The sequence below is a fragment of the Oryctolagus cuniculus genome, chromosome 4 (genome assembly GCF_964237555.1).
Source record: "Oryctolagus cuniculus chromosome 4, mOryCun1.1, whole genome shotgun sequence".
Taxonomy (NCBI): domain Eukaryota; kingdom Metazoa; phylum Chordata; class Mammalia; order Lagomorpha; family Leporidae; genus Oryctolagus; species Oryctolagus cuniculus.
This window is the reverse complement of record NC_091435.1, coordinates 64,858,889-64,883,868: the sequence shown is the minus strand read 5'-3', so window position 1 is coordinate 64,883,868 and position 24,980 is coordinate 64,858,889. Positions and strand designations below refer to the sequence as shown.

General features: G+C 39.0%; 1 protein-coding gene across 1 annotated transcript in view; it reads left to right on the top strand.

Annotated features, from left to right (window-relative positions):
- The window catches only part of MORC1 (MORC family CW-type zinc finger 1), a 247,048-nt gene that overhangs the window by 54,285 nt on the left and 167,783 nt on the right, over positions 1-24,980 (top strand). The window contains exon 11 of the mRNA XM_070072071.1: positions 1,753-1,858. Within this exon, the coding sequence (XP_069928172.1) occupies positions 1,753-1,858 (106 nt within the window). The remainder of the gene's footprint in view (positions 1-1,752; positions 1,859-24,980) is intronic.

Genomic DNA, 24,980 nt, shown 5'->3' with positions numbered 1-24,980 from the left:
TTAAGGACAGAGATCCTACATGAAGAGTAAGTACACAGTGACTCCTGTTGTTGATTTAACAATTGACACTCTTATTTATGACATCACTAATCACCCGTGGCTCTTGTCATGAGTTGCCAAGGCTATGGAAGCCTCTTGAGTTCGCCAACTCCGATCTTATTTAGGAAAGGTCTAGTCAAAGTGGAAGTTCTCTCCTCCCTTCAGAGAAAGGTACCTCCTTCCTTGATGGCCTGTTCTTTCCGCTGGGATCTCACTCACAGGGACCTTTCATTTAGGTCTTTTTTTTTTTTTTTCAGAGTGTCTTGGCTTTCCATGCCTAAAATACTGTCATGGGCTCTTCAGCCAGATCTGAATGCCTTTAAGGGCTGATTCTGAGGCTGTTTAGGACATCTGCCATTCTATGAGTCTGCTGTGTATCCTGCTTCCCATGTTGGATTGTTCTCTCCTTTTTAATTCTATCAGTTAGTATTTTCAGACACTGGTCTTGTTTATGTGATCCTTTTGACACTTAATCCTATCATTATGATCAACTATGAACTGAAACTGATTGCTTTGACTAGTGAGATGGCATTGGTACATGCCATCTTGATGGGATTGAATTGGAATCCCTTAGCGCGTTTCTAACTCTACCATTAGGGGTAAGTCTGATTGAGCTTGTCCAAATTGTACATCTCCTCCCTCTCTTATTCCCACTCTTATATTTAACAGGGAAATGTGAAATACTCATAGAAATACTGGTGAAGCATTTTCTATTTTCTGAACACTTTCCCAAGTGCTTTATAAAAGCTAAGTCAAGTAACCCTTGAAAGAATTCCACTGAGCTTCACTGTATAAACAGGAAAACTTAGGTTTAGAGAGGTTAGAGAACTTACCTGAGATCAGCGCACTAGTAAATGAAGATCCAGAATTTAAACTGAAGCATTTAGGCTCCACACTGCGTGTTCTTGGCCACTAAACTGTTCTCCTATGTGTTAAAGAAGCACCATAAACAGTATATTGAGTTGTTCTTTTAATTTCTGTGATCATCTTATTTATCTTCATAAAGTAATCAACTTCTTAAAGTATTTGGAAAGTTTTGTTAACTATGAGATGGAGCACATGTCAGAAAACTTTATCGCAGGTAGTGTTTGGCCCAGTATCTATTTTTGGAAACAAAGTTTTATTGGAACACAGCAGCATTCATTAATTTGCATATTCTCTGTGGCTGCTGTCATGCTATAGTGGCAGAGTTGAATTGTGAGCAGTTGTGACAGACACTGTATGGCCTGCAAAGCGTGGAACATTTACTATCTAACTCTTACAGAAAGTGTTTGTCGACATCTGCTATGGAGTCTAAAAGCAGTCTTTCATATTTGAACATTTTAAAATTCATCTTTTATTATAAGTATTTATTTCAGTTCCTCTAATGGGCTTTACCTATAATTCAAATTTGGATCTGGCTCCAACAATTTTCATAATGTAAATTATGAAGAGTGCTAAAATTTAAGAATCCACGTTGAAAAACTTATAATGAATTCAATAATAATAAGAATAAACATACTATAGAAACTCAGCACTCTGGCAGAGGATGGAATTTGACATGCTCACAAGATATGATCATGTCTTGGATCTTATCTAAATATACTGTTTACTGAAATATAATAGGAAATTTGATATATAGTAGACTCAGTTCTATAGATGAGATGCTAGCACAATGACTTGCATTTGGTGTATTTAAAATGCTGACAAGACAAACATCTATTTTTCTACCAGGTACATTGCTGGTTATATATAACTTGAAGCTCCTGCTTAGTGGAGAACCAGAGTTGGATGTTAAAACTGACAAGGAAGATATACTGATGACTGGGGCTCTTGAGGAGTGAGTAATGTGTATTTTTTGTAATGTCTGTTAATGGCAGTGAGCTACCGTCAGCAGTGCTGTGTGCAGGTCTGGGGCCTGTGGGCCTCAGCACTGGGATAATTCATTTCACCCCAGTCACAGATCAGGTTAGGTTAAACCAGTGGTTCCCAAACTTTATCTAAGTTTCAAAGTGACCTGGGAATCTTAGGAAATACAGGATCTTGGGTCCCATCCAGAGTGACTGAGCCAGAATTCCCAAACATTCAGCCTGGGGATCCATGTTTTTCGAATGTTCCCCAGGTGATTAACCATGCCAGCGTGTTTGCTGGTCACTGGAATATAAGACATCTACAGTTCTCTAAGACTGTAACTTCTGTTTTGTAAATATTAAATAAATCTGAAAAGAGCTCACGGGGTTCATTGCTTGTTAAAGATGGTTACAAATGAACAGAAATTAGGATAGTGTGAAGCAAAAAGGAATATGACAAAATGTCAATTTTATTATCTGTCTAGAATGACCCAGTGAACTGCACTTTGCAGTTTATCAGTAAGTAAGTTGACACATTAATTTCTCCTTGCTGTTAGGGATGCGTGGGAAGTAGAATGAGAAGATACTAAAAGGCCTGGGTGAAAAAAATGTGAAAGAAGAATGAAGTAATGACAAAAGCTAGGCTTATATGAAGTAATTCTATTTAAGAATTACTAGCTTGAATGTACAGTTTCTTAGTGTCAGTGCTAGAAGAGATTTTAAAGGTAATTTAATACATTATGATTCATTATAGAGGCCAGTGCCCAATAGATATATAATGAGGGCTACAAATATGAGTGACATGTTTAATATTAAATTTTCTAAAAATAGCCACATTGAGAAAAGTAAAAGAAAGATCAAGTGAATTTTGTTTTGCTTAATTCAGCGTATCAAAAAAATCCAATTTTCTTTATTTCTTCTTTTCCTCTTCCTTTTCCCCCTCCTTCCTTTCATCCCTTCTCACCTTTTCTCTCCCTCTTTCTCTGTTTCTTATTACTTGCTTTTTAAAACATTTATTTATTTCAAAGGCAGCATGACAGAGAAAGAGGGAGAGACAAAGAGAGATCTTCCACCTGCTGGTTCACTCCCAAATGGCTGCAATGGCCAGGGCTGGGCCATGCTTGAAGACAGGAGTCTGGAACTCCATCCAGGTCTCCTACATGGGTGGCAAGGGCCCAGGTACTTGGGCCTTCTTCTGTTCCCCTCCCTGATACGTTAGCAGGGAGCCGGACTGGGAATGGAGCAGTCAGGACTTGAAGCAGTGGCTATATGGGATGCCTGGGTTTGGCTGTGCCACAACTTCAGCCTCTCTCTTTTTTTTCTTTTCTTGTTTTTCTTTTTCCCTCCCTTCCCTTCCCTTCCCTTCCCTTCCCTTCCCTTCCCTTCCCTTCCCTTCCCTTCCCTTCCCTTCCCTTCCCTTCCCTTCCCTTCCCTTCCCTTCCCTTCCCTTCCCTTCCCTTCCCTTCCCTTCCCTTCCCTTCCCTTCCCTTCCCCTCTCTTCCCTTCCCTTCCCTTCCCTTCCCTTCCCTTCCCTTCCCTTCCCTTTTTATTTTTCCTTTTCTTTTGTTTCATTTTCCTTCCATCTTTTCTTTTTCTTTCCTTTCTTCTCTCCCTTTTCTCCTCACCCCCCACACACTTTGGAGACAGAGACAACTTTCATTTGCTGGTTAATTCCATATATGCTCACAATGTCTAGGGCTGGGCTGGGGCTAAAACCAGGATCCAGTCATTCAATCCAGGCCTCCCATGTGCGTGGCAAGAACTTAATTTCTTAAGTCATCACACTGCCTCCCAGAATCTGCATTAGCAGGAATCTGGAGTCAAGAGCCAGAACTGGGAATTGAACCCAGTTACTACAATATGAGATACAGGTGTCCTAATCTACCCCTACAATTTCAATATGAAAAATGTTATGAGGTGTTTAAAATATTTTTAAAGATTTATTTTTCATTTATTTGAAAGGCAAATAGCCAACAGTTATAACACTAGACAGTGTGGTCTTATGAGACTCAACCACATCAGGTTGATAGTGAGTTTCTTTTCTTTTGCTTTTGAGGTGAAATTTTTATTTATTTATTTTTTATTTTTTTATTTATTTTTTTAAATTTTTTTTATATTTTTATTTTTTGACAGGCAGAGTGGACAGTGAGAGAGAGAGACAGAGAGAAAGGTCTTCCTTTGCCGTTGGTTCACCCTCCAATGGCCGCAGCGGCTGGCACGCTGCGGCCGGCGCGCACCACGCTGATCTGATGGCAGGAGCCAGGTACTTCTCCTGGTCTCCCATGGGGTGCAGGGCCCAAGCACTTGGGCCATCCTCTACTGCACTCCTTGGCCACAGCAGAGAGCTGGCCTGGAAGAGGGGCAACCGGGACAGAATCCGGCGCCCCGAACAGGACTAGAACCCGGTGTGCTGGCGCCGCAAGGCGGAGGATTAGCCTAGTGAGCCGTGGCGCTGGCCCTTGAAGTGAAATTTATAAAGTTTCTTCCACAGTTAGTTTAATATTTGAAAACATACTTTTAGATTTTTCTTTCTACTTTTATCTTATATATTTCTTAAATTAAAACATTAGGGGTTTCTGTTACTTTTTAAAGAGAAACAGTTTTTCCCCATGTTTTAATTTCTATTTGTTTACTTATTTGAGAGGCAGTTGGGGGGAGGGGGAAGGAGAGAGAACAGCAGAGAGAAATCTCCCATCCTTGAGTACAGTCCTCAAACGCCTGCCGTGGCCAGAGCTTAGCCAGGCTGAAAGTGAGAACCAGCAACTCAAGGTCTCTCAGGTGGGTGGCAGGAACTCAGTGACTTGAGCTGTCCCTCCTGCCTCCCAGCACCTGCATTAGCAGGAATCTAGTTAGGACCTGGAGGCAATTATGAAACCCAGGTACTCTGATATGAGACACAGTGTGTTAACTGCTAGACTGAATGGCTACTCCTGGAGTTCTTTTGGAATAAAGCATTCTTTTGGGAAAAATTGCTGTTGTACAAATGCTGGGAATGCGTTTGCTAGCATTAACTTGCCAGGGTGGAAAAGGAAGCCCAGCACTGTTACTGATACCTCTATTACTATCTTCCTGCTTACCTACTGCCCTGCTCTTCTACTTAACACTTGGTTCCCAAACCAGAATTTCATGCAATTTAAAAGTTTTGGGTACCAATTTGAAAACAGTTATCTGCAAGAGTATTTTGGCATTTCAATACTAACATGAGAAAGCAACACATTATGAGAGGAATAATTTGATAGCTAAGTTTTGGGGAAAAGTTCTTGCTGTTTTTTAGATTGTTTAATGAAACCAGAAACTTTTTAAGCCATTTAGGCAATTAATTCAAAAAGAAAATGAATCTACCTAGGACATGTACACTTTCACTTTGGAACATTGATCACATAGGATTTAAAATTTTTTTTTAACAAAACTTTTCATAACTTAGTCATAAGAAAAGTCTTTGCAAGACAAGGATAGGATTTTATGAAGGAAGATTATTGTAGAGCTAAAAGACAGAGAAATTCTATAACCGCCAGGGTTGGATCAGGCCAAAACCAGGATCCAGTAACTCTATCTTGGTTTCCCATGTGGCTGGCAGGAACCCAAGTCCTTGTATCATCACCTGCTGTCTCTGAGTGTGCATTAGCAGGAATGTGGATAGAAAATGGAGCAAGGACTTGAACTCAGATACTCAGATATGGGATGTGGGGATCCCAAGTGGCATCTTAACAGCTGCACCAAATGCCCACCCCATTTTCTCCTTAACTTTCAATTTTGATATAACTTACACTTTCAAAAGTTTTCAAAGGTAATATGGAGACTTCTCATCTACCTTTTCTCAGATGCCCCAAATCTATATTTTACCACACTTATTTTATCATTTATCCTCTTCCTCTTCCTCTTTTTATGTATGGGATGGTCTCATGGGTTCTTTTCTATTCTAAAGGTTATAATTGTCAGTAATAGTTTTGTGCTCAAAGTTGTCCTAACTTTATTAATGACAGCCTATTGAAACTGGCTCTGGTGTTATTTTGAAATGTCACCATCTTTTTTGAATATTTTCAGACTTCTGTGACCATAAGGTATGCAAGGTTCTTGACATACTTCCCCTATTCCAGCCCTATTCCAGGGAACCCTGGTTCATTTTACTGGATGATGCCATAACTAATTTTCCGAAGTAGTTCTCTTAGGGAAATGCACCCTGTTTTCCACAATGACTGCACTAATTTACATTCCCACCAACAGTATGCAAGGGTTCTGTTTTCTCTATGTCCTTGCCATCATTTGCCATCTTTTGTCTTTTTGATAATAGGCAATCTAACTGGAGTGAGAGGCTATCTCATTGTGCTTTTGATTGGCATTTCACTGATGAATAGTGATTTTGTGCAGTTTTTATGTATTTGATAGAACTATCATGAGGTACAGCAGTCCTACTACTGACATTTATCCAAATCAGTCTGTCAAAGAGACATCTGCACTCCCATATTTACCGCAGCACTATTCACAATAGCCAAGAAGTGGAAAAAAATAAATGTCCATCTACTGTCGACTGAATAAAGAAAATGTACATAAGCAAAATAGAATGTAGTTCAGCCATAAAAAGGATGAAATCTTGTCATTTGTAACAACATGGATGGAACTGGAGGTCATTATGTTGAATGAAATAAGCCAGACACAGGAATATGAGTACCCCAGAATCCCAGTTATTTGTGGAATTTTGAAAAGTTGAGAGGCTACCAGAGGCTGAGAAAAGTAGAGAGGAAGAGCCAGGGAAAGGTTAACTGATGGGTACTCAGCTATATTTCGATAGAGGTAAGAAGTTCTGATATTCTGTTGCATAGCAGGGTGGTTACAGATAATGATAACACATTGTATATATATTTTTAAATTAAAAAGCTAGAAGAAGAAAGGGTTTTGAGTGTTTTCATCATAAGGAAATGTTAAATGTTTGAAGAATTATCTATGTTTACCTTGCTTAAACATTATACAGTGTATAGTGTATTGAAACATAGCATGGTAACCCATAAATAATTACAATTTTATGTCAGTTAAAATAACTTTTTTTCTTTTTTTTAACTTTTATTTAATGAATATAAATTTCCAAAGTACAGCTTATGGATTACAATGGCTTCCCCCCCATAACTTCCCTCCTACCTGCAACCCTATTAACTTCTACATTTCAAAATTTTGTTTAAGCATAAATAAGTGTTATCAAAATTTTGAAAACAAATACAATTGCAGCACCACTAATAATAGCCATGATACGGAATCAGCATAGTTATTCATTGATGGATGAATGGATAGAGAAAACAGAGTATGTATGGGATGGGCATTTCATGGTACATTAAGATGCCACTTGGGATGCCTACATCTTATATATGCATAACCGGGTTCAAGTCCTGGCTTCACTCCCGATTCAAGTTCCCTGATAATGCACACACTGGAAGCCAGCAGGTGATAGCCCAAATAGTTGGGTCCCTGACACTCACACGGAAGATCTGGGGTGACTTCCCAGCTCCCAGCTTCAACTGGGCCCAGCCCCTGACACTGTGGGCCTTTGTGGGTTATACCAGCAGATGGGAATTCTCTGTCTCTTTGTCCTTGTCTGTTTACCTCTCAAAATAAAGACATAAATTTAAAGTTAAAAAGAAAATGTGGTATGTAGACTTAATGGAGTATTATTCTGCCATATAAAAAGAATGAAATTCTGACATTTGCAAGAAAATGGGTGGAACTGCATGTCATTATGTGAAGTGATATAAGCTGGACAGAGAAAGACAAATACAGCTGTTTTCTCTCCTGTAGAAGTTAAAAATAATGATGATGATGATGTATATTTGATCTGAAATATAGGGAGATTACTGATGCCATAAACAGGAGTGTCAATTGGTAAAGTCAACAACAGGAGTCACTGTGCACTTACTCCTCATGTAGGATCTCTGTCCTTAATGTGCTGTACATTGAGGCTTAATGCTATAACGAGTACTCAAACAGTATATTTCACTTTGTGTTTCTATGGGGGTGCAAACTGTTGAAATATTAACTTAATGTATACTAAACTGATCTTCTGTAAAAAAAAAAAAAAAGAAGAAATTATCAATTCCCAACTTGACTCTCACTGGGATTAAACATGACAATAGGTCTGATCTGATTTCACCATCATTTAAAAAATCATCTATTATTTTTCACTTTATGTTTGTGTGGGAGCAAACTGTTGAAATCTTTACTTAATGTATGCTAAACTGATCTTCTGTATATAAAGAGAATCGAAAATGAATCCTCATGTGAATGGAAGGGGAGAGGGAGTGGGAAAGGGGAGGGATGCAGGTGGGAGAGACGTTATGGGGGGGAAGCCATTGTAATCCATAAGCCATACTTTGGAAATTTATATTCATTAAATAAAAGTAAAAAAAAAATATCTAAAGTTACCTTGACCAGTAGTTTAAAAGTTATGGTTCTTGGAAATTATGGATTTTGTCCAAGACACTGAAGAGCTCATGAAGGAAGATATCACAAATAGGGGCCGGTGCTGTGGCTCACTTGGTTAATCCTCTGCCTGCAGTGCCGGCATCCCATATGGGTGCCGGTTCTAGTCCCGGTTGCTCCTCTTCCAGTCCAGCTCTCTGCTGTGACCCGGGAAGACAGTGGAGGATGGCCCAGATGCTTAGGCCACTGAACCCACATGGGAGACCAGGAAGAAGCACCTGGCTCCTGGCTTCGGATTGGTGCAGTGCCGGCTGTAGTGACCATTTGGGGAATGAACCAATGGAAGGAAGACCTTTCTCTCTGTCTCTCTCTCACTGTCTATAACTCTACCTGTCAAATAAATAAATTAAAAAAAGATATCACAAATAATGAAAGGAACACTGATTTAATATTTCTTAAATTTATTGAGATTGCACACAAAATGTTTCAAAATTTTACACTTTTAAATTTTTTTCAATTTTGGTTGAATTTAACACTTAGATGCTTTTAAGGAATACAATGCAACATTTCAACATACACTGGCCATAGCAAGCAATCAGGCTTTCTATTTCCTTATGTTTTCTTTGTTTGTAACCTATCAACACTTTTGTTTCAATTCTTGGTATAAAATATATATCATTGTGAGCCACAGACACTTCATTAGAAAACACCAGAACCTATTATGTTCAGCCTACTGTGTTTTAGTATCCACTATCCAACCTTTCCCATCCCCCTGCCTTCATCCGCCCAAAATAACTTTTAAAATATACTTTAGAAATAGATAAAATGATCCTTTGAAATAGCATACCTCATTTATAAAAAGCTGTATAATTATAATTCCTATACATTACTGTATAGTGATTTTTATATAATATTAATTATTACACATTGATGTATTATACTTCAATACTCTCCTTATTGAAGGGCATTTAGATTGATTAAACTATTTTGCTATTTTAAACACTGCCAATCTTTTTTTGTTTTTTAAAGTTTCAATCTCATTTTTATTTATGTTTATTTCTGTTGATAAATGAAATGTTTTATTTCTTCATTTAAAAGAAACTTATTTACAGTAATATGAGTGATTTCCCTCGTGTGTGTGTGTGTATGCAGGAAATTTCCCCTCCTTTCTCCTTTTTTTTTTCTTATTTAAGTTATACAAGTTTCATATATTTCATATATACAGATTTAGGAATGCTGATTTTTATAGTTATATTGTTGGACACATGTATAGTATTTTTAAATTAGTTAATTAATTTTTTTTTTGACAGGCAGAGTTAGTGAGAGAGAGAGACAGAGAGAGAGTTATAGAGAGACAGAGAGAAAGGTCTTCCTTCTGTTGGTTCACACCCCTAATGGCTGCCAAGGCCGGCGCTGTGCTGATCCAAAGCCAGGAGCTGGGTGCCTCCCCCAGTCTCCCATGCGGGTGCAGGGACCCAAGCACTTGGGCCATCCTCCACTGCCCTCCTGGGCCACAGCAGATAGCTGGAATGGAAGAGGAGCAACCAGGACTAGAACCTGGTGCCCCAACTAGGACTACAAACCGGGGTGCCAGTGCCACATGCAGAGGATTAGCCAAGTGAGCCACAGCGCCGGCCCAATTAATTTATTTTTTAAGGAATACAAATTTCACATGTACAACTTTAGGAATATAGTTACTCTTCCCAGCATGCCCACCCTCCCACCCACACTCGCACCACTCGTCCTCCTTCCTCTCCCCTTCCCAGTCCCATTCTCCATTAAGATTCATTTTCAATTAACTTTGTATACAGAAGACCAACTCTATACTAAGTAAAGATTTCAACAATTTGCACATACACACACACGTGCGTGCACACACACACACAAAACTGAGAACAAGTATCACATTTAACTCCCATAATACAACTCATTAAGGACAGAGGTCCTGCATGGGGAGTTAGTGCACAATGACTCCTGTTGTTAATTTAACAATTAACACTCTTATATATGACATCAGTGACCACTGAGGCTCTTGACATCAGCTGCCTAGGCTATGGAAGCCTTTTCAACCCGCAAACTCCGTCAGTATTTAGGCAAGGTTATTAGCAAAGTGGAAGTTCTCTCCTCCCTTTAGGGAAAAGTACATCCTTCTTTGATAGCCACTTCTTTCCATTGGGATTCACTCACAGAGATTCTTCATGTAGAATATTTTTTTGCTACAGTGCCTTGGCTTTCCATGCCTGAAATGCTCTTACAGGCTTTTCAGGAAGTCTTAAGGGCTGATTCTGAGGTCATAGTGGTATTTAAAGCAGTTGTCATTCTATGGGTCTGCTGTGAGGACTGCTTCACATATTGGAATATTCTCTCCTTTTTAATGCTATCTACTATAATTACCTCACACTTGATCTTATTTATATGGTCGTTTTAACACTTAATACATCTATATGTTCACTTTAACACTTAATATGATCACTTTAACACTTAAGATAATGTTTTTATCACCCAGCTTAATGGGATTTGGAGTTCCATGACAAGTTTTTAAATTGTACCCTTAGGAGTTAGTGCTTAGAAATGTATGCAGAACTATACAGCTTCACAGTTACAAACTTCCTCTTCCCTCTCTTATTCCCACTCTTATTTCTTATGTATAATGTTTTTTTTAGTATAGACTCTCAGAAATAATATTATAGGATTAAATGGTAGTAATGTTATTTATTAATTTATTTTAAGATTTTATTTTATTAATTTAAAAGGCAGAGTTATAGAGAAAGAGAAAGAGATCTTCTATCCACTGGTTCACTTTCCAAATGGCCGCAACAGCCAGGGCTGAGACAAATCAGGAGCCAGGAGCTTCTTCCAGGTCTCCCAGATGGATGCAGGAGCTCAAACACTTGGGCCATTCCTGCTGCTTTCCCAGGCACATTGGCAGGGAGCCGGATCCGAAGCGAAGTAGCCAGGACTTGAACTGGTGCCCATACGGGAAGCTGGTGTCGCAGGTGATGGCTTTACATGCAACAACACAAAGTCAGTTCCAAGTGGTAGTAATTTTAAATCAATAGTGCAAACTTACTATCAAAGAAACTTTAGCTGATTATGCATGCATCCAGTGATCTGAGTTTTTTTTCCCCATTCTCACTAAAATGTCATTTAAAAATCTTTCAAAATCTTGCCTGGTAGATTAACTATTTCACTGTAATTTGTTTTTATCCTGATTATTGAATACTTTGAGTGTATTTCATATTTGTTAGACACTTACATTGTTTCATAATTTGCTTGTATATTTGATTATATTTCTATTAGGTAGTTATTAATTTTTTAATTTTAATTTTTAGTTAGATTTTAATAGATTCATTGTGTTTGGTAGGTATAATTCTTTTTTTTTTAATTTATTTATTTATTTGAAAGTCAGAGTTGTACAGAGAGAGGAGAGGCAGAGAGAAAAAGAGGTCTTCCATCTGATGGTTCACTCCCCAATTAGTCATAATAGCCGGAACTGTGCCGATCCGAAGCCAGGAGCCAGGAGCTTCTTCCAGATCTCCCACGCGGGTGCAGGAGCCCAAGGACTTGGGTCATCTTCTACTGCTTTCCTAGGCCATAGCAGAGAGCTGGATTGGACGTGGAGCAGCCAGGTCTCGAACCGGCACCCATATGGGATGCTGGCGCTTCAGGCCAGGGCGTTAACCTGCTGCGCCACAGCGCCGGCCCTGTAGGTACAATTCTAAGTAAATAATGATATTCCCTTCCTCCCTGCTTCCCTCAGTCTCTCTCCCTTTCTTTTTTTTTTTTTTTTTCCCTTAGTTTTTGAGGTAACACATTTTAAATTTATGTTATGGTAAAAAGGCTTTCTACTTCACTGAATAAGAAGTTTAGCAAGTAAAAAGCAAAGAAACCTTAGTTTAGTGGAAATATAGACAATGGCTACAAAACATAATTGAAGGGAAAAATGACGTTCATCCATGTACAGTAAATTTTAAAGTATTCACAAATCATTGAAACTATAGTAGTATAACATTCTTAACCATTGGTTTGACAAAGATATAGAACAAAGTTTTACAAAATCATATTTGCAGCAATACTGATTCCCACAGGCATTTGTTTCTTCTTCTTCTTCCTCTTTTTTTTTTTTTAAGATTTATTTATTTTATTTGAAAGTCAGAGTTACACAGAGAGAGAAGGAGAGGCAGAGAGACAGAGAGGTCTTCCATCTGCTATTTCACTCTCCACTTGGCCTCAGCAGCTGGAGCTGTGCTGGGTCTCCCATGTAGGTGCAGGGGCCCAAGGTCTTGGGCCATTTTCCACTGCTTTCCCAGGCCATAGCAGAGAGCTGGATCGGAAGTATAACAACTGGGACTCGAACTGGTGCCCATATGGGATGCCAGCACCGCAGGCAGAGGCTTTACCCGCTACACCACAGCTTCAGTCCCATTCCTCCTCCTCCTCCTCCTCCTCCTCCTCCTCCTCCTCCTCTTCTTCTTCTTCTTCTTCGATTTATTTATTTATTTGAAAGAGCTACACATAGAGAGAAGGAGAGGCAGGGGGAGAAAGAAAATGGGAGAAGGAGAGAGAGAGAGAGAGAGAGAGAGAGAGAGAGAGAGATATTCTCCATCTGCTGGTTCACTCCCCAATTGGCTGCAACGGCAGGAGCTGTGCCAATCTGAACCCAGGAGCCAGGAGGTTCCTTCGGGTCTCCCACGTGGGTGCAGGGGTCCAGGGACTTGAGCCATCTTCTTCTGCTTTCCCAGGCCATAGCAGAGAGCTGGATGGGAAGTAGAGCAGCTGGGTCTCGAACCAGCGCCCACATGGGATGCCGGTGCTTCAGGCCAGGGCGTTAACCCACTGCACCACAGTGCCAGCCCCCATACTACTTTTTCTTTATCTATTTGTCTGCTGATGCATACCTTGGTTGATTTGAAATTTCGCTATTTTGAACAGTGCTGCTACGATCATGGTTGTGCAGGTATCTCTTTGATAAATTGTGTTCAAGTCTTATATATATATATATATATATATATATATATATCCAGTAGTGGGATTCCTGGATCATATGGCAAGTCTATTTCTAGTGTTTAAGGAAATCTCCACACTGTTTTCACAGTGGTTTACTAATTTACATTTCCACCAACAATGCATAAGTGTTCCGCCTTGTCCACACCCTCAACAGCATTTGTTATTCACTGTGCTTTGGATTTTAGCCATTATGACAGGGGTGAGATGACATCTCATTGTGGTTTTGATTTGCATTTTCCTAATGGCTAGTGATAATGAGTATTTTTCATATATTTGTTGGGCTATTCATATTTCTTCTTTTGAGAGCTGTCTATTGAAGTCCTCTGCCCATTTCTCAACTGGATTGGTTGTTTTTTTGTTGTTGTTGTTGAGTTTTAAAAGTTGCCAAAATATTAGGGATATTAATCCTTTGTCCGATAAGTAGTTTGCAAATATTTTTTCTCATTCTGCTTGGTGTCTCTTCACTCGGTTGATTGTTTCCTGAGTTTTATATATTCTGTTTATTTAGTAGTGCTTTTGCTGCTTGTGCCCTACACAATGTCAAGAGTGTTTCCCCCACATTTTCTTCTTGCAGCTTCGTAGTCTCAGGTCTTAAATTTAGGTATTTGAACCATCTTGAGTTGATTTTTGTATATGGTGAGAGAATGGATCTAATTTCATTCTTCTACATGTTTAAACCCAGTTTTGCCAGCATCATTTGTTGAAGGGCCTATCCTTACTCCACTGTATGGTCTGAGCACTTTTGTCAAAGATCAGTTGGCTGTATATGTGGATTAATTTCTGGGCTCAAAAATTTTTTTCTGGCCTCTCTATTCTGTTCCATTGATCTATGTTTCAGTTTTTATGCCAATACAGAGCTGTTTTAATTACTATAGCTTTGAAGTATGTTTTGAAGTCAGGTATTGTGATGCCACCAGCTTAATATTTCTTGTTCAAGACGACTTTGACTACTCTGAGTCTTCTGTGATTCCATATAAATTTTAGGATTAGTTTTTCTAGTTCTATAAAGAATGTCGTTGGTATTTTGTTGGGGATTGTATTGAATCTATAAATTGCTTTAAGTAGTAGAGACATTTTAATGGAACTTATTATTCTGATCCATGAACAAGGAATATATTTCTATTTTTTATGTACTTGATGATTTGTTTCATCAGCATTTGATAATTTTCATTGCAGAGATATTTCATTTCCTTGGTTAAATTTATTCTTTAGTATTTAATATTTTGTGTGTGGCTACTGTGAATGGGATTTCTGTTTCTGTGCGTTCATCATTAGCATACATAAGAGCTACTTTTATTTTTATTTTTATTTTTTGACAGGCAGAGTGGACAGTGAGAGAGAGAGACAGAGAGAAAGGTCTTTTTTTTTTTTAATTTTTTTTTTTAAACTTTTATTTAATGCATATAAATTTCCAAAGTACGACTTATGGATTACAATGGCTTTCCCCCCATACCGTCCCTCCCACCCACAACCCTCCCCTTTCCCACTCCCTCTCCCCTTCCATTCACATCAAGATTCATTCTCGATTATCTTAATATACAGAAGATCAGCTTAGTATACATTAAGTATGGATTTCAACAGTTTGCTCCCACACAGAAACATAAAGTGAAAAATAATAGATGATTTTTTAAAATGATGATGAAATCAGAGCAGACCTATTGTCATGTTTAATCCCAGTGAGAGTCAAGTTGGGAATTGATAATTTCTTTTCTTTTTTTTTTTTTTTTTTTACAGAGGATCAGTTTAGTATGCATTAAGTAAGGATTTCAACAGTTTGCACACCCATAGAAACACAAAGTGAAATATATTGTTTGAGTACTCGTTATAGCATTAAATCTCAATGTACAGCACATTAAGGATAGAGATCCTACATGAGGAGTAAGTGCACAGTGACTCCTGTTGTTGACTTTACCAATTGACACTCCTGTCTATGGCATCAGTAATCTCCCTATGCTCCAGTCATGAGTTTCCAAGGCTATGGAAGCCCTCTGAGTTCTCCGATTCTTATCTTGTTTAGACAAGCTCATAGTCAAAGTGGAGGTTCTCTCCTCCCTTCAGAGAAAGGTACCTCCTTCTTTGATGGCCTGTTCTTTCCACTGGGATCTCACTCGCAGAGATCTTTTGCCAGAGTGTCTTGGCTTTCCATGCCTGAAATACTCTCATGAGCTTTTCAGCCAGCTCCGAATGCCTTTAGGGCTGATTCTGAGGCCAGAGTGCTATTTAGGACATCTGCCATTCTATGAGTCTGCTGAGATTCTCACTTCCCATGTTGGATCACTCTCCCCTTTATTTACTCCATCAGTTAGCGTTAGCAGGTACTAGACTTGTCTATGTGCTCCCTTTGACTCCCAGTTCCTTCACCATGACCAACTGTGAACTGAAACTGATCACCTGGAACAGTGAGATGGCATTGGTACATGCCACCTCGATGGGATTGAATTGGAATCCCCTGGTATGCTTCCAACTCCACCACTTGGGGCAAGTCAGCCTGAGCATGTCCCAAATTATACATCTCTTCCCTCTCCCATTCCCACCACCATGTTCAACAGGGATCACATTTCAGTTAATTTTCAACACTTAAGAATAACTGTGCATCAATTACAGATCTAAACCAGTCATATTAAGTAGAACAGATAAAAAAACTACTAAGAGGGATAATGTATTTAGTTGTTCATTAACAGTCAGGGCTATGTTGATCAAGCCACCATTTCCCATAGTGTCCACCTCACTCCAACAGGTTTCCCTCTTGGTGTTCAGTCAGTCGTCACCGATCAGGGAGAACATATGGTATTTGTCCCTTTGGGACTGGCTTATTTCACTCAGCATGATGTGTTCCAGATTCCTCCATTTTGTTGCAAATGACTGGATTTCGTTGTTTCTTACTGCGGTATAGTATTCTAAAGAGTACATATCCCATAATTTCTTTATCCAGTCTATCGTTGATGGGCATTTAGGTTGGTTCCAGGTTTTAGCTATTGTGAATTGAGCTGCAATAAACATTAGGGTGCAGACCTCTTTTTTGTTTGGAGAAAGGTCTTCCTTTGCTGTTGGTTCACCCTCCAATGGCCGCAGCGGCCAGTGCGCTGCGGCTGGCGCACCACGCTGATCCGAAGGCAGGAGCCAGGTGCTTCTCCTGGTCTCCCATGGGGTGCAGGGCCCAAGCACTTGGGCCATCCTCCACTGCACTCCCTGGCCACAGCAGAGAGCTGGCCTGGAAGAGGGGCAACCGGGACAGAATCCAGCGCCCTGACCGGGACTAGAACCTGGTGTGCCGGCGCTGCAAGGCGGAGGATTAATCTATTGAGCCACGGCGCGGGCCTGAGCTACTTTTAAATGTTTATTTTGTAACTTGCAAGTTTACTGAATTGGCTTATCAATTCTAACAGCTTTTTGGTGGAGTGCTTGGGTTTTTCCTTGTTCAACATCATATCATCTGACAAAGGATTAATATCCCAAACATATCGGCAACTTTGTGTTCTTTTTGATCAGAGGCTTTTTGTGAAATCTGAAAGCTTTGTTTATCTAGTTTATAGAGAACATTTTATTTGCCAACTTTTCACATGAAGAAATAAGTGTTAAGCTTTAATGCTTTTTGACATCTGTTTGTTTTTTTTTTTCTCTTTTAATTTGTTAGAATGGTTCATTATTAGAATTTGCGATGTTGAATCATCTCTGCATTCCTCAGATAAATCCAAGCACATCTTTTATAGCACTGTGTTCATTTGCTAGTTTTTATTTAACTGTGTTGATTTTATGTTTAGGTTAGTGGAAATGTAGACAATTGCTACAAAAAGTAATTGAAGGGAAAATAACTATTTCATTTTAAATTTATCATGAATCATTAAAGCTGTAGTATTATAACATTCTTAACCATTGGTTTGACAAAGATATAAGGCAAAGCTTTACAAAAGTAAATTTGCAAATGTTATTGCATGTAAGAGTGTTTTGATTATGCTTATATTATTCTTTCTTTATTATTGGTGTAGGTTATGATAAATTTCTAGAGTGTTTTGGGAATTTCACCCATTTGTTTGCCAGATTTGATAGTCTTATTACTATTTTTGTTACATTTTAATTTTGCCATGTTTGCTAGTTCCTTCAGATTTTGGAAATTAGGGGCTTAAACTTGTTATTTATAATTTCTTTTAAAATATACATTTTATTTAAATTTTTCTGATGGACATGGACATTTCCATAATATTTTCTTTTAAAATTTCTGTTTTCCTTTGATTTTTTTTTTTTTACTTTTTCTTCATATAACATGTATTTTATGCTATCCTTTCCTTGGCAAGAGCTTAATAATTTCGGCTGGTGTCAAAAAGCAAAACAACTTTGTCTTGTTTTTGCTTAGTCTACTAGGATTATTTTTATTTACTATTTATTTTCTAGATTTCCTTTTGGTTTAATTTTCTATTCCTGTGATATATAGTTTTATTCATTGACTTTTAATCTAATTTTCTAATCTAAATAAGACTAAATAAGGGAGACTAAATAAGGAAGGCTCATTTCTCTTTCACATTATAGGCTTGTGCTACAGTTTTTTAAAATGTAGAACTCATTGTGTATATCTATATATCTTATAAATTTGTTTTTTACCTCTTCTAATTGTTAGTTACTTTTTAAAACATTTTTAAATATCTGTAAGTATTTTGATTTGTTATTGTGAGGATGTGTCCATATTCCTTTATTGTTTTAATTGTATTGCATCTAGTCTGTTTTTTATCTGCTTTTTGAAATATGTTCACCTTTTCTCTTTTTGTTGGGGGGGGAACATATTCTTTTTCAAGAAATTTTTATTTTATTTATTTGAAAGGCAAATAGGTAGATAGATTTCAAGATCTTCCATCTGAGATTTACTTCCCAAATGCCCACAACAGATAGGAGTGAGCTACAAGACTGAAGTCTAGAGCTGGGAACTCCACTTGCGTGTTCCGTGTGGGTGGCAGGGACCCAAGTACTAAAGCTGTCATCTGTTGCCTCCCAGGGTGTGCATTAGCAGGAAGCTGGACCAGAAGCAGAGATGGATTTAAACACAGGCACTCCTAAATGGGATATGTGGATCCCAGATAGTGGCTTAACCTGTGCACCACAGCACCCACCATATGTTCAGATTGTTTGTGCCCGTATGTCTTAGACATTGAGAAAAAGTATGAGTCTCTGATAGGAACAAAGTTGTATTCCTATGTGTTATGTAAATATTTTAATTAATTTATTCAAGTCTGTGTCTTTTTTCTTTTTAATCACCCGATTCCTGAGCCTGGAATGTTAAAATCTTTCATAGTGCTGGTGTTTGTGTCCTTGTTTGTGTTTCCACCAACTTTTGCTATGTATATTTCTGAGTTATTAGATTTATTACAATTACATATATTATCTTTATATTATCTTTTTTTTTTTTTTTTTTGACAGGCAGAATGGATAGTGAGAGAGAGAGAGAGACAGAGAGAAAGGTCTTCCTTTGCTGTTGGTTCACCCTCCAATGGCCTCCGTGGCCGGCGCGCTGCAGCTGGCGCACCACGCTGATCCAAAGGCAGGAGCCAGGTGCTTCTCCTGGTCTCCCATGGGGTGCAGGGCCCAAGTACTTGGGCCATCCTCCACTGCCTTCCCGGGCCACAGCAGAGAGCTGGCCTGGAAGAGGGGCAGCTGGGACAGAATCCGGCACCCCGACCGGGACTGGAACCCGGTGTGCCGGCGCCACTATAGGCGGAGGATTAGCCTGTTGAGCCAAGGTGCTGGCCCACATATATTATCTTAAGTGAACCCCTTATTAATACATTTTTTAATGAGTATAGAAACATCGGTTCAAAAATAATTTCCCTTTGAACTTACTTTTCGACTCACTTCTGGAATCTTTATGTTGCTGGTGAGAAATCCAAATGCAGATATGATTATTGAATTTTTGTATTTTAGTAATTTTTTCCGTTGGATAGCTCTTAGGATTTCCTCTTAACTTTTAATCATTCCTATCATGTGACTGTCCATGAGTTGTTTTTATTTTCATTATATTTAGCACTCATAGGACTCTTCAGATTAACTTATTTCATAATTAATTCTGCCTTCAAAATAATCCAGTGGGCGATGTTTGAGATAGCAGTTAAGATGCCGCATCCCATATCTCAGTACCTGGTTCAATGACTGACTCTGCTCCTGACTCCATCTTCCTGCTAATGTACACCCTGGGAGGCAGGGATGATAACTCACGTAGTTGAGTTCCTTTCATACATGTTGGAGACCTGAATTGAGTTCCTGGCTTCTGGCTTCTGCCTGATCCAGCCCAGATGTTGCAGGCATTTGGGGAGTGAATTAACAAATGGAAACTCTCTGTCTCTAAATTTTTTAAAATCCAGATATAACACTTATCATCCTTACTGCTGTACTCCTGCTCCAAATCACCATTATATCTTACCTGGATTATTGTGTAGTTTTTCCACTGGTCCAATTGTCTCTGCTTCTACCCTTGACCCTTTAAAAACTGTTCTACCTTTGACCCTCAGCAGCAGGGATAGCAATCATTTAAAAACTTGCTGAGCAAGGGGCCAACATTGTGGCGCACAGGGCTACGCTGCCTGCTGCAGTGCACTGACTTAAGTCCTCGCTGCTCCACTTCTGATCCAGCTTCCTGCTAATGTGCCCGTGAAAGCAGCAGAAGATGCCCCAAGTTCATGGGCCCCTGCCACATGTTGATGGAGACCCAGATGGAGGTCTGGGTTCCTGGTTTTGGCCTGGCAATTGTGGCCACTTGGGTAGTGAACCAGCAGATGAAAGATCACTCTCCATGTCACTCTTTCAAATAAGTAAGTACAATGTATTTTTTTAAAAACCTCTCTGTACAAAATTTTTCAATGACTCCAGAGAGAAAGACAAAGTATTCCTAGTATTCTTCAGCAGGCCATATGATATGGTAACATGCTGTCTCCTGGACTACCTTTCTACTCTCTAAAACCTCTCTGGGCTCACAGCCACATTAATTGTCATCCTTGATTTCAGCAAGAGACTAATATGATTCTCAGTCTACCAAAGTGATTCTATCCACGCATTTATTTTTCAATAAATATTCCTTTATGTAATGATGTGGCCTGTCAGCAGAGGCATTTGGGTTAAGGTATCTCTGTTACATTTTAAATAGTTTTTGAATGCCACACTGTGAAGGTCTGATCATCCCTGTAGCATCTTTGCTGATTTCCTTTCTTTTTTTTGGGTGAGGGTCAGTACCTTGTTTTTATTTCACCTGGTCTATTATGTATGTCATTTCCATGTGGCCATGTTTCTTTCAGCTACTTACTGTCATCTAACCAATGTAAAAATTATCCATATGCAACTTTATAAAAAACTGGAAGGAAGCAGAGACCCTGTAGTAACAAAGATGTATTGCAGAGCTTGCTGTCACCAAAGAGCCTGCCATATATCCTGGAATCCACTGTGACTCAGTATCTCAGCAGCTAGAAAGTCCCATCCAAAAACTGTTTTGAAAGTGATGATATAATACAGAGTAATAGAGTTGAAATTTTGTACTAAGTAATGTTTTAAAATTAGGTGCTATGCTGCCAGCATTTTCTAAATTGACAGTCATTGGGCAGCATTCCATAATGTCTCCAGTTTATGTCTTAACTGAGCTGGCTGGGAACACATCAAAAGTTACAGTTTGAGATTGTTATTATGTGCTGTTTGTCATATCCTGGTTGTCACGAAAGAAGCAGTTTCGTTACTTTATGTAGTTTATAACTTTTAAATTACCACTTTGACTTGAAATTTCTGTTAGGTATAATCTAAGGTTAAATTTGATGATTTCCTTCAGAGTTTGGAATTTAGACTAGTTAAAAGTCATTATGCATTCCTTTATAGTCAAATTAATATAGACCTTGTTCATTTGAACTTGCAGACATCTCAGGAAGCAGGTGTTTGTTTTAATGGCTGAGGCATCTGAATCCCACATTGGAGTACCTGTGTTTGATACCTGCCCAGGCTCTCGACTCCAGCTTTGTGCTAATGCAGATCCTGGGAGGCAGTGTTGATGGCTAAAGTGATTGGGTTCCTGCACTCATGTGGGAGACCTGATTGCATTCCTGACTCCTAGCATCAGCCCTGTCCCATCTTGACTGTTGTGAGCTTTTGGGGAGTATACCAGTGGATAGGAGCTCTTTGTTTTCATCTGTGTCTCTCTGCCTCTTAATTAAAAGTCTTGACATTTTTAAAGAGACTTGAGCAATAAACTTAGAAAGCAATTTTGATTATAATATATAGTATTTTGATGAATAAAACCATGGTACTTCTGAGATACAGCAAAAGGGACCTGCTTTAGTTTGGTGCCTGAACTCAGAGTCGTATTCTCAATCATGGGCTTTATGCACAGTTGTAGTCCATTTTCTGTTGCTATAACAGAATACTCGAGAACAGGTAATTCATAAAAAATATGTTTATTCATCTCATGCTCTGGGTCCAAGGTCCAGGACCCACATCTACTGAAGGCTTTCTTGCTAATGACACTCTCTGCACTGTCTTGAGGCATCACAGGGCATCATCTGGCAGAATGGGTGCATGTAAGAGACACAGTCTGGTTCTTATGACAGACACCCACTCTCAAGCTAAGGCATTAATGCATTAATCCGTTCATAATGTCAAAGCTTTAATCACCTTTTTAAGATCCCTACTGGCCCTGACTTTTAATACCTCATAATGGGGATTAAATTTGAAAATGAGCTTTGGTGAAGACATCCACATCACAGAATAAGGCCAGCTCAGTTCTTAGGATCCATGGATCATGTAGCGGTGTTTCTCCACGGATGTCCTCAGTCTGAAAACCTGAAAACTTGTTCTCTTTCCCTCTTTCAGGGAACCTGCCTTACGTTCTACCCTGTCTACTGTGCTGCCAGGCAATAGTTTCCATACCTGGAAGAGTTAAGGGAATCACCTGAGCAGCTTTAAAAAATGCACACAATGAGATTGGTAAAGGACATGTGACCTTGGCTTGGAGCCCCATGTTCTGGCCCCTCTCCTGCCTTTAACACACTTTGCTGACTACAACACACAAATCTACCTGTGATAACTACTCATGGGATAATATTAACACAGAATACTGTGGACATATTGGGGGAAGAAAGAGGCCACGCAGAGGCTAAATTAGAGACTGCTAAGAATATTTGATTGTGAACAGAAGACAGACCTACTGACTCACTCTCTATCCTTGTATTATAGTCCACAGACCACAAAGCTAGTTACTGCCTTCAAATCTTCTTTTCCCACATGTCTTCAGTTTCTTATCATAGCTAGTTAAATAGAAAATGAGAGAGATATAGAAAGACAAATATGGCAATTTCAAGACAACTATAAAGAGAGAGAAAAGACCTTTAGGAAACAAGAAAAACTCTCAAAGAATATATGTGAAGGAGCTCCTGGCAAGTGGAGAGCAATAGTGTTTTGTTTTGTTTTGTCTTTTCCTCTGATCTTCTGAAGAATCCTAACTACTTAGCACATTTATATCTCAGTTTCCCAAGTGAATGGCTTGCTTTATGCAGGCTGATCACGTCATCATTGAAGGTGCTCTTTCATTAAAAAGTCCTTCTACTGGCAGATGTTGTGATATAGTGTGTTAGGCTTTGCTTGAGACACCTACATCCCATATTAGAGTGTCACTTCAAGTCCCAGTGTCTCTGCTTCCAATCCAGCTTTCAGTTAATGGATTTGGGAAGATAGCAGGTGATGGGCCAAGTACTTGAGTCCCTGTAACTCACATGGAGACCTGGATAGAGTCCTTGGTACTGGCTTTGGTCTGGCCCAGCCTTGGCTGTTGTGAACATTTCGGGGAGTAAACCAGGACATGGAGGGTCTCCCCTCCCTCTCTCCCTCTTTCTCTGCTCCCTTTCTCTTTGTTACTGTTTCAAATAAATAAATCTTTTTTTAAAAATCCTTCTTATATAGGGAACTTCTGTTTATTCTACATTAAGCCAGGGAAGTCTTGAATGATTATTTATTCAACAAATATTTATTGATAAGCATTTATTTATTGATAAGGATGCTATTCTTATAGAGTTTATAGCCTGAAAGGAACACAGATAAGCAGACAATGAATGATTGAGTGGCTGATCTGAAGCCAGGAGCTTCTTCCCAGTCTCTCATGCAGGTCTAGGGCCCCAAGCACTTGGGCCATCTTCTACTGCTTTCTCAGGTCATAGAGAGCTGGTTTGAAAGAGGAGCAGCTGGGACTAGAATCGGCACCCGTATGGGATGCCTGCACCACAAGCAGAAGCTTAGCGTATTACGCCATAGCACCAACCCCCTACAGTTTTTGTATGTAGCTTCTTTTGTCATTTTTCTATCACAGATATTACAAATATGAAATTTTACCATTCTGTTTGTCACATGCAGACAGGAACTAAAAAAGTTGGCACGTACGTGATTGCATGGTTGCTCCATAGCTGGCTTTCAGAAACTTGACTGATGAACAGCTCTCTGCATTGATATAAAACTTTTCCTAACTGATAAGGATGGCTAGCCGTGTCTGGACTGTGCAAGCAGTATACTTTATTTTGAAAATTTTCTTTCCTTCTGGGTCTCTGGCACATTGATACATTGCTAGGCAAAAGGGGTCTAAGTGACCAGCTCCCAATAAAAACCTTGGATCTGAGTATCCAAGGAGGATTCTTAAGTAGAAACCTCACATACATGACCGCATTTTCACAGCTTTGGGAAGCCTGTCCCTGTGCAGTCCTTCAGGACAAGGGGAGAACTTAAGAGAACCCAGCTCTACTCATGAGCTTCTTTCCATCCTTTCTCTGTTGCTGTGATGAATCTTAGCCATGGATGCAACCATATGCTGAGGCCCATGAGTCCTTTAGTCAATCTCCTCCCATGAGGGAGGTCTTAAGGACCTCTAATTCGCATGCTATGGATAATTCCCTGTAAATATTTATTAACAAACCAATCAAATGAGCTATCAAAAGGTAAAGTATTAATGTTCTCATATATATTGTATACATATATGTATATATATTTATGCCAATATAGTTAACCAACACTTGCTTAACTAGCTTGGTTTCTCACAATATTTCTCAAACTCTCAAACTTGGCTCTAAATTACTTTTGACTTTTACCTTCAAATTGTAGAAATCTGTCAGCTTTGAGCAAGGTCAAAGAAAGAATTACTATCTGTAAGGGCCATTTCAAATCGGGAGATTCAGAAAGTATTTAAAGAATGGCAGAGAATCCTTGGATTGTTTATAGCATCCTAAGAAAAAATTTTAAACAAGTGTGTTCATACTTCATTCTGCACTTCTGATGTACTAAACCACATTGTTGTACTGCACCAACCAAATGCGATCACCTTCTCTTGTTAGATTAAAAATGCATTAGTATTTATGGAATATGCATTAGTTTTTATGGAATAATAGCCTTGGGCTAGATATTTTTATATACTTTGTACTGGGAATATTCTACTCGAGGCATATTTTAACAGTAGTTTCCTGTTAAACAATTAAAAGAAATTCCTGATTTTTTTTTGAACTGCAGATCCAGCTTGAAGGAACTTATAACCAACTGGGAAATCCTTGGATTTCTTATGACTTCATCTATGTTTTCAAAAATTCTTCACAGCTCTGTCCTTTCTTACCAAGTAACTGTTCGTGGTGTAATTGTGTTGGGCCATCCCCTTAAGCCCTTTTCTCAGTTTGGATTTAAGGTGATATTGTGGAAATGATGGCTTTACTGCTC